This window comes from Cyprinodon tularosa, unplaced genomic scaffold, assembly GCF_016077235.1.
Source record: "Cyprinodon tularosa strain WSP-4 unplaced genomic scaffold, ASM1607723v1 ctg539, whole genome shotgun sequence".
NCBI lineage: Eukaryota > Metazoa > Chordata > Actinopteri > Cyprinodontiformes > Cyprinodontidae > Cyprinodon > Cyprinodon tularosa.
In genome coordinates, this window is record NW_024039273.1 from 361,212 (window position 1) to 376,428 (window position 15,217).

Genomic DNA, 15,217 nt, shown 5'->3' on the forward strand with positions numbered 1-15,217 from the left:
ACTGATGGCAGACGCTGGCGTATGGCGGGACATTTGGAGCATGCTCAAAATAACGCTCTGTACTCGCTGTATGTCAACGTGTTCCAGCGTACTCCAGCATACCTTATCCGACCTATGTTAGCGTTTTTACCAGATTTTCCGTACGTCAGCCATTCGCTGGCCATAAAGGTGTGACAGGAGCTAAAATCTGCTCCTTTGCCTTTATGTGAAACTGCTGCAGAAATATTAGCATCTGTGACGTCAGACATGACAGAAAGCTGACGGTTCTTCCAAGATAAAAGTCAAAACGCCGAGCAGTGATGTTTACTGACTGCTGCGTGTTTAAATCTCTATGCAACCATTTCCAAGGTGTCCACTCTGCTGCAAAGCAACTGGCTGGTTTCAGGTGATTTAATGATAAATAAACACGTTATGCTGATAATGTTAATATTTCCTCACCTGCTGGGATATCCTGCTTGGCTTTCAGAGGTGTGGATGTGTTCTGCTGGAGCTCAGGGGTTTTACAACATGGAGTGGCTCTCTGAGGCTCTGTTTCTCTGCTCAGACTCTCAGCAGATGAGGCGCTGAGGGGGGGGGCCTCCTCCACCTTCTGCTGTCCCTGAGAGAAGGCCACCAGGGACTGCATTGCATTGCTGAATGTGTTGTGGTGCTGGACGAGCTGCCGGACCCATTTAGACAAACCTACGGTTGCACAGAAACAGAGTCTCTGGTGGGTACAGGCTGCCATCTAGTGCTGAAAGAAGGAAGCGGCTTCAGCAGAAACACGGAGTACCTGTGATGTATCGCTCAGGGTTGTTCTTGTACCGGTCGTCCACCAGGATCAGGGCTCCCCAGTCATTCCTGTGTCTGATGCACCTGAGGAGCAGCGTATGAACAGGTCACCTCCCAAGCAGGAGCAGAGGAGCCGTCAGATCCGGCATTCCGGCCGTTTACCTGCCCAGGGCCTGGTTCAGGGCCCGGTAGGCCTGGATCTCATACCAGCGGTGGCCTGGAAGGAGACCTCTGGACTTACAGTGCTGGTCGTTATACTTCATCTTCAGCTCCACCTAAAAATCACATCCAGCAGATTCAGGAGTCAGTTTAGCTTTTATTACCAGAGAAACATCAATATTTGGACCAAATGGGATTTAATTAACGTTAATGATAAAAGCTGCTAATTAATGAAATATTTGGTTATTTAATAATGTTTAATCCAGTTCACCAAAAGACATGGTCAAACTCTAGACAAGGTCATTTTATTTGTAAAGGGAAATTCAGTAGATGGACAATTCAAAGTGCTTTACATGAATAAGATAATAAAATAAGAGGAGAATAAAAGCAAAGGTATCGGTAAACAAAATAAAACAATAGTCATTTACTGACATTCAATTACAGCTGAAACAATCGGATTAATTAATTTTTTTAATAATTTACTTAATTTAGTAATGGATTAATCGTTAGCTGGTGAATAGAGACTTTAAAACCTGCCGGAAGAGCAGGAATTATATTAAGATTGTAAGAATATATATAATGATTTTGCATTTAAGATGAAAAAACGTTTTCATCTGTCAATCTACTCATTAATCCGGAACTCCTCAAGTGGAAAAATTTTAGTTTCACGTGGTGTGATTTAAAAGAAAAATTTCTTTAAGGAAGCTTTGGTTATATGATCATTAATTGATTAATAAAGAAATAATTGAGAGATTTTAAAAAATAATGGTTAGAGATCAGCCCTAATTGACCGGATCCCGTTAAATTCATCATAGGTTGATGAAATGTGATCTGAATGAATGTTTTAAAGCAAAGGTGGCAGTTTGCTTCTATTCTGCCCCTCATAAAAAAACCAGAACCACTGATGGTAGAAGGAGAACGCTCCAATCCAGCACCACTTTAGGACGTCACTAATTCTAAAGCGGGTTTATATCAAAGAATCTGAGGTCCTCACTAAGATGGAGATCTCATCCAAGGAGGAGAGACTGATGGCTAAAAGATGCTGCAGTCTGAGAGGAAACTGATCACTGGCTCTATGGGTGAAGGACCTGTCCAAGACCTGGAAGCTAAGATCAGACGCTGCAAGGTGATCCAAGGGGTTTGTTCAAGTTCAAATGCTTGATTTCATCTTTTCATGGTGGATTAAAGGTAGGAGGTGGATAATTAGAAGCATCCAGTCGTTACAGCGTCCCTGGAGTCTAAGGCTACGTTCCCACTGCAGGCCTTGATGCTCAATTCAGATTTTTTTGTGAAATCTGATTTTTTTAGCGTTGCTGTTCTCCTTTCTAAACATATTTGACTTATATGTGATCTCCTGTGTGAACTGCAGTCATACAACCCAAGTGTCCCGCATGAGCAGTAGCGGACGCCATGACGTCACAATTCAGCGTGCGCTGTGTTTACGGAAGTAAACATGGATGGTAGTGCCGGGGAACATCTAGCGATCTTTCCCAACCTTAAAAACTCAATCTTTCCAAGATGCTTAAACATAAAGACTGCTCTCCACATCATCATCCACCATTGTTGTTGTTTTTCTTGCTCCTTCTGTGTAGCAAGAAGCAGAAGAGTGACCACTGTCGGGTATTAATGCGACCTGGCCGTTCAGACACAGGTCGCATTAGAAAAGATCAGTTCGGTATGGGATTCAGGACCACAGAGCCAAGCTGCCTGGGTCGCACTGGAAAAAAATCTTGTCTTGAGTTGTTCAGACTGTCATGAAAAGATCCGATCCAGGTCTCTAGGGGCAAAAACATTTGATCAGCCTTTCACGCTTCAATCCGAGGAGCTTTAGTGAGACAGAGAGCAGAAACCCTGAACCTGATGGGCTCCATTCAGAGGTCAGACAGGAAACGGTTCTCCTGGTGGACGTACAGGATGAAACAATGAGGTCTATCCAGGCTTCCCAAACGGGGAGCAAAGCGGCGAGCCGGGCCAGGCCACATCAAGCATCCTGGCACCAAAATGCCACAAAAGCATCCGTCCATCCATTTGCATCTGTCGCCGTCGATTTTGGCGCTAACCTTTCAGAATTGACAAGTGAAAAGTTCAGCTGGCGTCTGACGAGATGCCATGCCAGGCAGGCGGCTGAGCACGGCTCTAACTGTTTCTGACAGGTACCGTGTGTTCGCCCAGAGCCAGGAAACATGAGGCGGCGGCAGGTACGCCCCGTCCCCTCACGCGCATCGCCGCCGTCGCTGCTGCAAACTAACAGGCCGTCACAGCAGATCCAGAAGTCACGCCAAAGTTTGATCACAGCCGATGAGCTGAGGTAAGGGAACCAGGAGGAGCGGGACTCTGAGCAGCCGGGCTTAAAGCAGCCTGCAGAAGGTGAGGTGAGCAGAATATGGGGAGAATAAAAACGCTGCTGGCTCTGTGGTGACAACTTTGCCAATGAATGAGACACCAGAGCAGTTAAAGAATCCACTTCTCAACCCTCAGAAAGGTTGGTAGCCTGCAGCCAGCGGTCATCTCAAAGCAATCACAGTCGTGCTCCGTCCCACGCCGCCCTCCGATCTGACATGACAGGTTGCATATGTGAAAAAGCCAATTCTGGCTGCTAGCAAATATCACCAATGTGCAAGAAACCACAAGCTAGAAGGGATTAGTTAAAATGTCAGGGGATCACTCGCTTGCTGTGGCCTCGTCCTCCACGGCAACCTGTTCATCTCCAAAAGCATCTATTCCTCCACCAGGCATGATTCGCAGCTCAGCGCATCCGCTGCAGCCAGATTCTACGCGGCGTGTGTGTGCGCGTCAGCATGCACGCCCCTGGCAGTCAGGGACATCTTGTGCCTGTCACTGAGATTGCCGAGCGCCTCGTCTGCCACATGTGGCTGAGCTGACAGCTGAGAGGCTCGTCTTTGAGACGCCGTGTGTGTTTCCAGACTGACAAGGGCACTGGGCTATTACACTCCTCTCCAATAAGTTAATGGATCAGCTCACACCGGGCTGCTGTCAGCCTCCGCCTTTTAACGCACTCGTCTTCAGCTTGACTCAAAGATAAGTTGGTCAATGGAAACATTGATGTTTATAGTGAAGTTTGGAAATCAGAGTTCAACCTGCCCACAACCTCTGCTCCACAAATAAAACATTACAAATAAAACTCTGGCCTCACTTTGTCTGAATATATCCAATTTAAAGGAGAACTCCGCTCATATTCAGAATTCAAACTTCTGAAAGTTCTTTAAATCTGAAATGATTCCATCCTGTTCAATAAATGATCAGTGTTTTTAATTCAGAGTAATTTTCATGTGAATGTGTTTTACTGGAGGCATCCATGTTTGTCAAAGAACACTACTGCCACCTACTGGTTAGTGACGTCACGGTGCGGTATCAGCTGTTGATCAAGTCCCAGTGCTGTATCTGGTGTTTGTCACAACGCGCTATTATCCAAGTCATCTTGAAAACATTCTTCTTCCAAATGTTGGCTACATATTACGGGTTTTTTCTCTGGCCAGAAGTTCGATGGCAAATCCTCCCTCTTCAAGTTGGCGATCCAACGACCAACCCGTCCGTGGAGGATCAGGAATCAGAAAGGTGGAATAACTCTTTTTTTCACTTTTACCCGATGTATTCCAGCATCCAGCTGCCATGCACGTGGGCATTGTCAGTTTCACTATAGCTCTGGTGAATTTCAATGGTGAAGTCCTCTGGAAATCTTCAATAATTGTTGTTGATTGCAGATGTGTCTAGTAGTTCCCATTGATTTAGCTTGGAAAGCGGGGAGAATGGCGCTAGGCTTACCGCACCGTGACGTCACTGCTGGAAGATGGCAGGAGGGAGGGGCTAATATATTTGGGCAAAAATGGCCGCTCCCAGAATCAGTGATCGCGGTGAACATTATTGATAATTATCATTGATGACGTGTGAGTTTATTACTCTTTAATATTAGCTGCCTGCTGTGTGTCAGAACTGATGTTTTCCTCAGTAGTTTATCTAATCAGGACAGTTCCTCAGTCCGGCTATAAACCGTTATAATCTTCATTCTGTATGTGGCAAAGTTTTGGAAATGGAATGAGAGCGGCATCCTTCAGCTAAGAACAAAGTGTCCTATTTTGATAAGGCTGGAGCCATGGATGTCTCCTCATCTGACGTGTGTGATGTGATGATGTAGCAGACTGGAGATGTATAAAATGCAATTTTAACTGTTAATCGAGGCCACTTCCTGAGAGGTGAGCCCAGTTGGTGAGCAGCTGCCTTCTGTAACCCTGAGCAACTTCTCTGTTCTGAGTAAGATTATAATTTCTATCAGAATCTGTTGTCATGCCTGATGGTTTAAGAGCTTTCTCCATCAGAATGAAGCCCTATGTGTGCAATACTGAGAATAAATACCTTTTTGATATCTGGGAGGCTGCAGTATTTTAATGCTTACTGATGTTTGCAAAAACAGATTCAGCCATTTAAACGGACCATCAGTCGCCTTAATGTCCACGAATATAGATGAAAGGATCATTGCAAACGGGTTAAATCAGAGGTCATTGATGCTCAACAGCACCGAGGCACAGACTGTTCACCATGAAGCATTGCTTCTCAGGCTGGACGCCGTAAATAAAGTCAGACGGTGACGATAAGCAGCTACTTAACGAGGCCTGATCTTCCTGCTCTGCTCTGCGGAAAAGCGACAGTTCAGCTGGTCGAACAGACGAAACAATATTTATTAAATGAACTGATCTAAAGCTGCTCTACGTTCAGGTAAATCCTTCCATCAGAACACCAAACCTGACATCTAAATGTTCTTTAATTATCCTCTTCAGAAGGGGAACTACCACCCAGATCTTTTTTTTTAGCTGACATATTAAATAAACAGGCGTCTAATAGAGCCGTCTGCACATCACTGGCATTACTTTGACAGCTGGTACATGCATCTGCAATCAGCTTAGCCGGGGGTGTCATTTAGCTTTGGTTCATGATTTATTGTCAACAGACAATAAATCACTGCCTTACAATGAAAAATGATCATTATAAAAGTTATTGCAAACACTAAATGTTGAATAAAAACCAGCAGTCTGGAATGATGAACTGACATTTAGGCAGCTAAAATCAAACAACCAAAAAGCTACGGAAAAGTGATCAAACTAAATACATAGAAATTGGACAGAAACAGTGTAAATGGTAGGGATGCACGATATAATCGGCCCCCTATCGGTATCGGCCTTAAAACTGAATATCGGACATCGGCCACCCCACCGATATTTAACCCAATATTTGATCAGCTTTTGAGTTTCTAAAGTCTAAAAAAAATAATAATACTACTTCTTCTTCTTCCTCAAAAACTTCTTTTTTACAGACTTAAAAACTTCTAAAGACGAGGGAAAAAATATTGATCCATTAAAATATCCCAATATCTTCATATGCTGATATATTGCCATTTAAAAACACCATATCAATCTCTCTTACTAATAAAATATTGCTATATGTCATCGTTATGCTACGAAATCCCCCAAAAATTCACCAAATGTTGCCATATTTTTATATGTTGATATATTGACGCGGTATCGATCTATTTTACTAACAAAATCTCACAAGAATTTGCAAAATATCACGAGAGTTTGTAACAGAACGATGAAATTTCACCAGATTTTGAAAGTAAAATAGATCGATACCGCGTTTTTAAAAATCTATTTGATATCAGCATATGAAAATATATTTGAGTATATTATTTTTCAAAGTGTCAGAAATGGATAACAAAACTGCTATTTTCAATGACTACTTATTTTTGTCCAGCTTTAACATCGGTATCGATATCGGTTATCGGCTACATGAGTTTTAAAATATCGGCATATCGGATATCGGCCAAAATCCCAATATCCTGCATCCCTAGTAAATGGTCTAATTTAATAATTCATTTTACATTGATTGGTCACAGGAAAGTTATCAGTTTGTGTTGTTTTCTTTTAATAAAAATGCCAAGCATTTAATTTCCCTTTGGGATTCAGAGAGAGGACATATTACTTTTGACTGCGATCAATTAAATTCCATTCAGTTTATTGCTATAGCACCAATTCACAACGCGTGTCATCTCACTTTACAGTTCAACCAGATCATCCGGTCACATTAATGGCAAAATAATGGCAGCTCAAGCTGTAGTGTTTGTCAGTAGGACACAGCAGGCTGCAGCGTGTTGGGACCCTGAGAGCTGGAGAGGGGTACTGAGGAGCAGAGCAAGGCTTCTGTTCAGGCACTGGGGGGGGGGGGGGGGGGTGGCTCCATGGTAGCACAGAGGGCAAATATTGAAAGGCGTTAACAGAACTAACAATTAAACATGTTTACTAAGAGAATGAAGACAATTAACAGCTTCATCCGTTCCCTGGAGTGAAACATGAAGAAAGGACAAGCAGGGCTTTTATATCTTAGTGGGATGGTTTCAGACCAGTATGGAGTACTGGTTGGAATGCTGGGGTTCCCAGTAAAACCATTTTATTATATTTTTAGGGGGGTAGGTGTTAAAGAAGGGTGCTGGTGTCCTAGAGAGGTCAGGTCAACCGTCACAGTCCTCAGTGATGCTGCTCTCTCCTCCATGATTCCATTCTATTCAGTGTATTTCTATAGCTCCAATTCACATCATGTCATCTCAGGTCACTTTCCAGTTCACCAGATCATCCAGTCAGATTGATTCAAAGTTTTCTATCTAAGGAAAACCAGCTGATTGCATCGACTCATTGACTCTTCAGCAATCCCTCACACTAAGCATGCTTGTAGCGACAGTGGAGAGGAAAAACTCCCTTTGAACAGGAAGAAACCTCCAGCAGAACTGAATGATTCAGATGATGTGAGGCGTCAGTGAACAATATGGAGGTCCCAGGTTCGAAATGAGCCTTGGTGTGAGTTACAGCACTGAGCTAAAATGGATAAGCTCATAAGATAAAAGGTATTTTGTAAAGAGCTAATAAAAGGTCATTTCTGCTCCGTTTGCATTCAGCTTTGTTGGAGCTGAAAGAATCAGCAGAACTTCCTGATGCAGGACTGAACAAAGCTGCAGATAGTTTCTACCTATAATCATTCACCATGCTTTTTATTTGAAGAAATACATTTAATCTAGGGCTGCTACTAACGATTGCTTTGCTCATTGATTAATATGTTGATTATTTATTTCGATTAATCAGAAAGGAAAAGGTTCCTTAAATAAGATTTTTTATGATTAATTTAACAGGATCTGCATCAGATAAGGTCAATTATGGCCGCAACTAATGATTATTTTTGAAACTTGAAAATCTGGGTGAACAGATTGACAGATGGAAAAGTTTTTTATCTTAAATGCAAAATATTTATATATTTTCTTACAATCTTGGTATAATTCCTGCTCTAAGTGGGTCCCTCTGTCAGCTAAAGGCATCTTTTACAGTCTCTATACTCCTGCTAAACATTAATGGATTATTAAATTAGCTGATGATTATTCTAGTAATCAATTAATCCGATTAATCATTTCAGCTCTAATAGAAACATGTTTCTTGTTCAGCTTTAAACACATTTAAAATAATGATATTTTTGCCTGCATTTTTGGTTAATTGTAAATTAGACCAAAATGTGTCCTCTGGATTATTTTGTATCTATGCTTCTTTTTCTATGTCTGCTTCTGTCTCCTTGAACCCCAGTGGGCCTCAGCAGATGGCCGCTCACACTGAGCCTGGTTCTGCTGGAGGTTTCTTCCTGTTCAAAGGGAGTTTTTCCTCTCCACTGTCACTACAAGCATGCTTAGTGTGAGGGATTGCTGAAGAGTCAATGAGTCGATGCAATCAGCTGGTTTTCCTTAGATAGAAAACTTTGAATCAATCTGACTGGATGATCTGGTGAACTGGAAAGTGACCTGAGATGACATGATGTGAATTGGAGCTATAGAAATAAACTGAATAGAATTGAATTTCTATTCACATGATAGATATTTAGTTCAAAATGTCTGATATGTTGGGCAGAGCCCTAACTGCTCGTCGTGGTCATTTTACAGCTAAATCATCCGTCTGACAGCAGGTTGGAGAAAGATCTGCGTTTAGAAACATCTTTAATTGTGACGATTCAGTGGATTATTTAATATCTAATAATCCAGCAGTAATTAAAAAAAGAGCGAATCCAGTCAGAAGCTTCCTGTTCCTATGAGTTGGCCTCCCTGAAGGGAACGGCTTCCTTAAAGAAAGCTGAAGGGCAGTGTGCTGGTCGGTGTAATGATGCTGCGGGACGAGCTGCGCGGCTTTGTGGTCATCAGTATCAATGTCCTCCTTGTCCTCTCAGCAGCATAACAGGGACGGCTCACAGACCTTTATGGCCCCCAAGGGCCTCTCTGGAGGCAACAGAGCCGCCGCCAGACAATGAGATAAGAGGACAGACTGGAAAACTTTAGAAAAGGGAGAAAGAAACCTGATGAAAAGCAGAAAAATAAGATTCCAGAGCAGGCTTTTAACCCTGAGGAATGAAATCTACTCACCTCCCTCTGAAAGACTAACTGTAAGGCTTTAAAGGCTGCTAACATAAAGATGAGGGGACATCACACACCTCTACGGTGCTTTTAGGTGGATAAATGGAAAAACAATCCAGTAAAGAAGAAAAGCAGATGATGTCACCTTTCAGGACGCCACCTGAACCTGCCAGCTTCACAGCGGTGAGGAGGAACGAGCAGAGATGGCAGGAGCGTGCGAGGTCTCAGCGGAGCGAGCAAACAAAGGCCCAGAATGATGCGTCATTAGAAATGCAGCGTCTCTTCACGCATGGCCGGCTCCACCTCGCTCCTAACTAGCTTTGGCTTTCTCAATCCTCCCCCTGGTGCTGTGCGCCTTCCACTCATTTCCTGTTTTTTCCCGTCTGTTAAACTGAACCTTTTTTTTTTCAGACTGGAGCGGGCTCTTTTTAATTTATTCAATTACTGTGTGACTAAATAAATAAAACAACAAGGTGAAATGGCAGAGAGGAAGTAAATGAACCCGATGAGGATATAATGGTGGTCTAAAGGGGAGCGCTGACCGCGTTACTTTACACCCGCTCCAAACCTGGGCTGCTTGTCAGTCATGTGCTTTCTGCTGATGGCGGCGTATGGATTTTAATGGCTGCGGTGAAACGTCAATAACTAGTCCCACCATATCATCAGGGGAGTTTAAATATTTCACTGCTTTGGGTTTAGAAAGGCCTTCCAGTGATCCATGTTGCTTCCTTTCAGATCAGATTATTTCAGAACTTGTTAAGACCATGCTCGTTTAAGTTCCGGTAAACTTTGTCATCTCTGAGGTTACTTTTTCACAGCGAGGAAGCAGTGACCGGAGCGCTGACATCTAAGGTGAAGGACTGGAGTGAAAGGGGGTCCTAAATCAGCGACACGTCCTTCTGCCCTGACAGGCCGGGTTAGTGAAAGCTTCGCCGTGCTCTGACAGCACGCTGAGAGGAGGGGAGGAGCAGTGGGAGGCGGGTGGGTCTCCAACGGAAAGGTCAGGTTTATCTGCTAAGGATGGGGCACACACTGCAGCATCGCTTTGGGATTTATTTCACGGATCACCTAAAAAGAGGCTCCTGTTGGGTGTGTGTCCGTCTGTAGGACGCTCTACCCAGAGTTATAATGACCCAGCTTACAACCACAGAAACCAGGAGCCCCCAACTCTCCACTACTGCTGGCATCATGAACTCAATCATTCCAGAACATTCCTGTGCTGCTCTAGATTTTCCTTTTCCAGCTGGACATCAGATAAATTCTCCTTCCATCAGCAGAACTGAGCCAGGCTGACCTAAACAAGTGGTCCAAAGTTTGCTTCCCTTCACCTACAAAGATTCAGATTTCCACAACATTCAGAAATAAAGTCTCAGTCCAAACATGAACTGGTTCTCTCATCCGTTTCATCTAAACCAAAGCAGGTCTTTCCTAATAAACATGTTGGCTGTGTCCTTTGAGGGAACCTGAGTGCTGTGAACACCTCCGTCACTACAGCCCTCACAGCGTGGCCATCAGATCTGTGGCACTAATGGAGAACAACACTTTTCTTTTTTAACTACGTTTACAGAGAGGTCCAAATATACACTTTTTACTGTAGAAGGAAATAGATCTTAGAAGCTGCAGGTTCATTTCTTCATGTTTTAATGACTGGTCTCAATAGAAAGCAGAGCAACCAGAGGGACAGAAAAACAAAGATAAACCTTTAGATTTATTATTCTTTAAATGAACATGAGGGCTCCTAATCTACAGTAGGATCAAGAATCAAACAGAAAAATAACAGTTCTTCTAGAAAATATAGCATAGAGACGACACTCAATCTTTTTTATTTGTGTTCAAAGTATTCTAGAGTCGGAGGCTGTTTATAGAAAAAAAAAGGTTGAATTAGGAGAAGAAATTTGAACCTGAGATAAAATTATTTGATGAAAAAGCTTTAGAATCTGTCTGGATTAGCTAACTGTACTGATTGTGAAAATGGCAGAGCCTGTAGAGTCAGAGCTGCCTCTGATATCTGGCCTGTAACAGTCTGAGTGCTGCCCTCTATGGGCTGAAACGCCGCTACTGCACTTTACTTTCCTGCTGGTGAGAACGGTACCCGTCTGCATCACAGCGCTGTGCTTGGTTAGAAGAACTGGCAGCCAGAGTGGCGCCCCAGTTTCTCTCATATACGACTCCAGTTATAACTCTGAACACACCGGTTGGCCCGACTTTTAATCTCTGATCCGACTTCTTTCTATGTCAGACTGACTGCGTATAAAGAGGCTCAGACTAGGCAGGGTGAGCAGATTCTGTTCACTCCTGTCTCTGTGATTCACACACACTAAACAATTTCCAACATTTGACTGGAACACATTATAAAAAAATTATACAGAATCAAATGAAAAAAAAACAGTGGTTCATTCTATATAGAAAACTCTACATAATGAGTCTGTTTAGCATCTAGAACCAGAACAGATAGAGAATGTTCATCTATTAAAAACATAATGAGATCTACGTCTAAAGAAAAGAAAATGGCAGCAATAAACTCTGTGGGACGGTTTCCATGGCGACTGAGGCAGAGAGGTGATTCTCAGAGAGATCTGGGAAGTTTTTCTTTCTTTTTCCATAAAGAGGTGAGAGAGATACGCTGCGCTGACCTGCTCTGTCTGCTCCTCCTTATTCTGGTTTCTGTGAGGCTCAAAGAGGATCACTACTTTATCCGTTTCTGTCCTCCTGAACTCCCATCATGGGGAAAGTTTCTATTTTAATGTTTCATTCATTGTTTTTGCTCCAGTTTGTCCTGCTGACTATAAACGCGATGTGTGACTCCAAACTGACTCTTTTTCTGTGAGATTAGGGCCCCGTCCACACAAAGTCAAAACGAACACGAAACGCTAATATTTTCCAAAACGTTTGTCGTAAAGACGGAGACGTAAAATAAATGTGATCGTCCACACGAATGCATGAAAACGCTGCAAAATGTATGCCAGGCCTGTAAGTGGCGCTGTGGTGCCAAAGCAAAAATAGGCGAAAACAGGCAACGAAATGTTGGGCATGCGCACTAATATTTATACATGGTTGCCCTGCGGGTCCATTTTGGTGGTTCAGTCAAATTCAGGTGCTGAACTATGTGGTCGATATTGCTCTGTTCTTCCTGGAGATATTCCAGAAGAAGAAGATTCTGTTGTAAGCCCGACAGCAGGGTGAGTAGCATGAGCAGCAACCATTCAACACAGTACGGCGCCATTGTTGTTGTGATACTGTGTCGCGCATGCGTGTTTAGAGGCGACGCTATGACGCATGCGTGTAAGAAAAAAAATGCGGTTAGAGCTTAAAGATGGAAACGCGGAAACGGCGTTTCAAAATCTTCCCACTCTGAAGGCTGAATAAAAAAAAGATCATTTACAGACCCCCGAAACGCCGGCTTCGTATGGATGAGAGGCTGGATTGGTGAAAAATTTGCGCGTTTAGGCCAGGGTTTGACTTCGTGTGGACGGGGCCTATAAGATTTTATTTTGGATTTTCCTCCAAAGCGGATGAGTTTTACTTTGTAACCGCGTCTCTCTTCCCGTCAGACTCATGAAATTGCTGCTGAATTGCTGCGTAGTCCGAATAAAATAGACCTGGGCTCTATCAGTTGGAGCTACGCTGCCCCCTGCAGGAAATCATCCCTACTGACTTTCAATGAACGCTAAACCCCGCGACCTCATCCGTTATGATTTTCTGTTGGATCAGAAACACTGTTCTGTGCGGTATCCAACTAACTGACGTGGGGCACCATAAAACCATTTCACTGGGACGCGCCTCCATTGCCAGTCAGGATTTGAACCTGAAAACATTGCAGGTTTTCATCAACAATATTTTAGTTTTATTTTAGCTCGCTGTCATCGTCCCTCATCCTTTAGCCCCTCTACTCATCCCACTCATGGCCTCGTCTCTGCCCACTTTGGTGACAGTTCTGCTTTAACATCCAGTATAGTAATGCATCAAAGTTAATAAAACTATCCAGTTTTTAACAGCAGTGACATAGTCGGCCCAAAGATGCAGCTTTTGAAGGATGCAGCCACTGAATTTGGACAAAGACATTGAACCTTTGAAAGCTTCTGTTTAATGCTCTCCTCTGGCTGCGTGTGTTTAGGAACTAGCAGCGGGTTTCTGTGCCTCTACTCACCTGGAGGTCTTTGATGTTTGGAAAGGGAATGCCAATGGTGACCACTGCCCTGGCGTTGTCGTCTGTAAAGTCCAGGCCTTCGCTGACCTTACCTCTGCATACGGCGATCAGCAGTGCACCATCTAGAACAGAAACACGTTAATAACTGAGGCCTGGAAAATGACAAACATTCCTTGGGAGGAGAAAACTCTGAATGAGTCGATGCAATCAGCTGGTTTTCCTTAGATAGAAAACTTTGAATCAATCTGACTGGATGATCTGGTGAACTGGAAAGTGACCTGAGATGACATGATGTGAATTGGAGCTATAGAAATAAACTGAATAGAAAATTGAATGAACCCTTACCCCTTTCTTCACAGTACTTGATGGCATCATAGTAGGTTTGCAGCAACTCGTCGAAATCCCCCTTGGCCCCCCCGCGGGGTTCTGTGATCACAGTTTTCTGCTCCTCCAGCTTCTCCCACAGACCAGTGTTGACCCATCGGTCTCTCAACTTGTCCAGCATCTGTTCCAAACCACAGAATAAACAGCATTACTTCTGACATAGCTATGAGTTAGCCATAGCTAAATGCTAACACAGAAGGACCTGGTCCCATGTGCTTCTCTGGTCAGAGCAGGGACCACTGCAAAAATATTCTAAAAATGAGTAAAAATGTCTTAAATTAAATTTACCCCTAAAGGGATCATAGATGCCAAACCTTGTTTCCATTGTCATAGATGAATAACGATAGTTCAGTGGGTGAAATGGACGTACAGAGAAGTTCAAACCCCATCAACTCCTCCCTTCTCTGCAAATCCCACTATTCTAAACTTCCACCATAAAACGGGCGAATCCAAACGAAGCCCCAAGTTGACGTAAACTCGGGGATGTTGCCTTATTTTACTTATATCACTTTGTCATGCTTCGAAATCGACATACAGTAAATGCAGCGTTCCAGGCTGCATGGAGAAAGGGAAAAATGTTCAGTCTTCCCAAGGATCCAAAGACTCGACAGGCATGGATTGTTTTTGTCAATCAGAAGATTCCTGCAAAGTTTGATGCTCAGCTGTTCATTTGCTCTGAGCTTTTTTTTTAAAAACAGCTTTCAAAACCTTGGACAGTTCAAAGCAGGATTTGCTAAACTTCTTTTACTGAAACGAGGGACTGTTCCCACCGTAAGGCCATCACAACCACAAACTAGAAGGATGATTGTGTGGCTAAGCTGCTAACTGGACTGGACCGGGCATTCAAACCGAGCCATCAGCTCCGGGGCTGTTCACCCACCCGGTGACAGCATGCTCCCCCCGCCTGTCTTACCGTGCTTGGCAGGCAGGGGGAAGCACGGTTCAGTCGCTCCATCCCCCGCTGGCTTCCCCCGGAAATGTCCAGGAAAAAGAGGACATCTGGTCACCCTACCATATCAACAATTTGATGTTTCCGTGAGTGAGTGCTTGTTGCTATGATGCGTATATATTCATGATCAAACCATAAAAGGAAGTAAACCTGTGGTTTCATTCTAGGGCTTTTAACCAGGCTGCATTAGGGCTCATAGAACAGCTAATATGCCATTTTCAGCCCAACCAATGTTACACACGCTATTAGAGACCTGAAGGACCAGATACCCTATAGAATCATTCTATCACCCTATTAGAGACCTGAAGGACCAGATACCCTATAGAATCATTCTATCACCCTATTAGAGACCTTAAGGACC

At 43.4% G+C, this 15,217-nt stretch overlaps 1 protein-coding gene across 1 annotated transcript in view; it reads right to left on the minus strand.

The window, feature by feature from the left end:
* Nucleotides 1-15,217, minus strand: part of brip1 (BRCA1 interacting protein C-terminal helicase 1) — a 53,787-nt gene that overhangs the window by 3,726 nt on the left and 34,844 nt on the right. Inside the window, exons 15-19 of the mRNA XM_038304624.1 lie at nt 13,869-14,028; nt 13,524-13,645; nt 934-1,046; nt 773-855; nt 439-681 (exon numbers count right to left, since the gene is read on the minus strand). Coding sequence (XP_038160552.1) covers nt 439-681; nt 773-855; nt 934-1,046; nt 13,524-13,645; nt 13,869-14,028 — 721 coding nt within the window. The remainder of the gene's footprint in view (nt 1-438; nt 682-772; nt 856-933; nt 1,047-13,523; nt 13,646-13,868; nt 14,029-15,217) is intronic.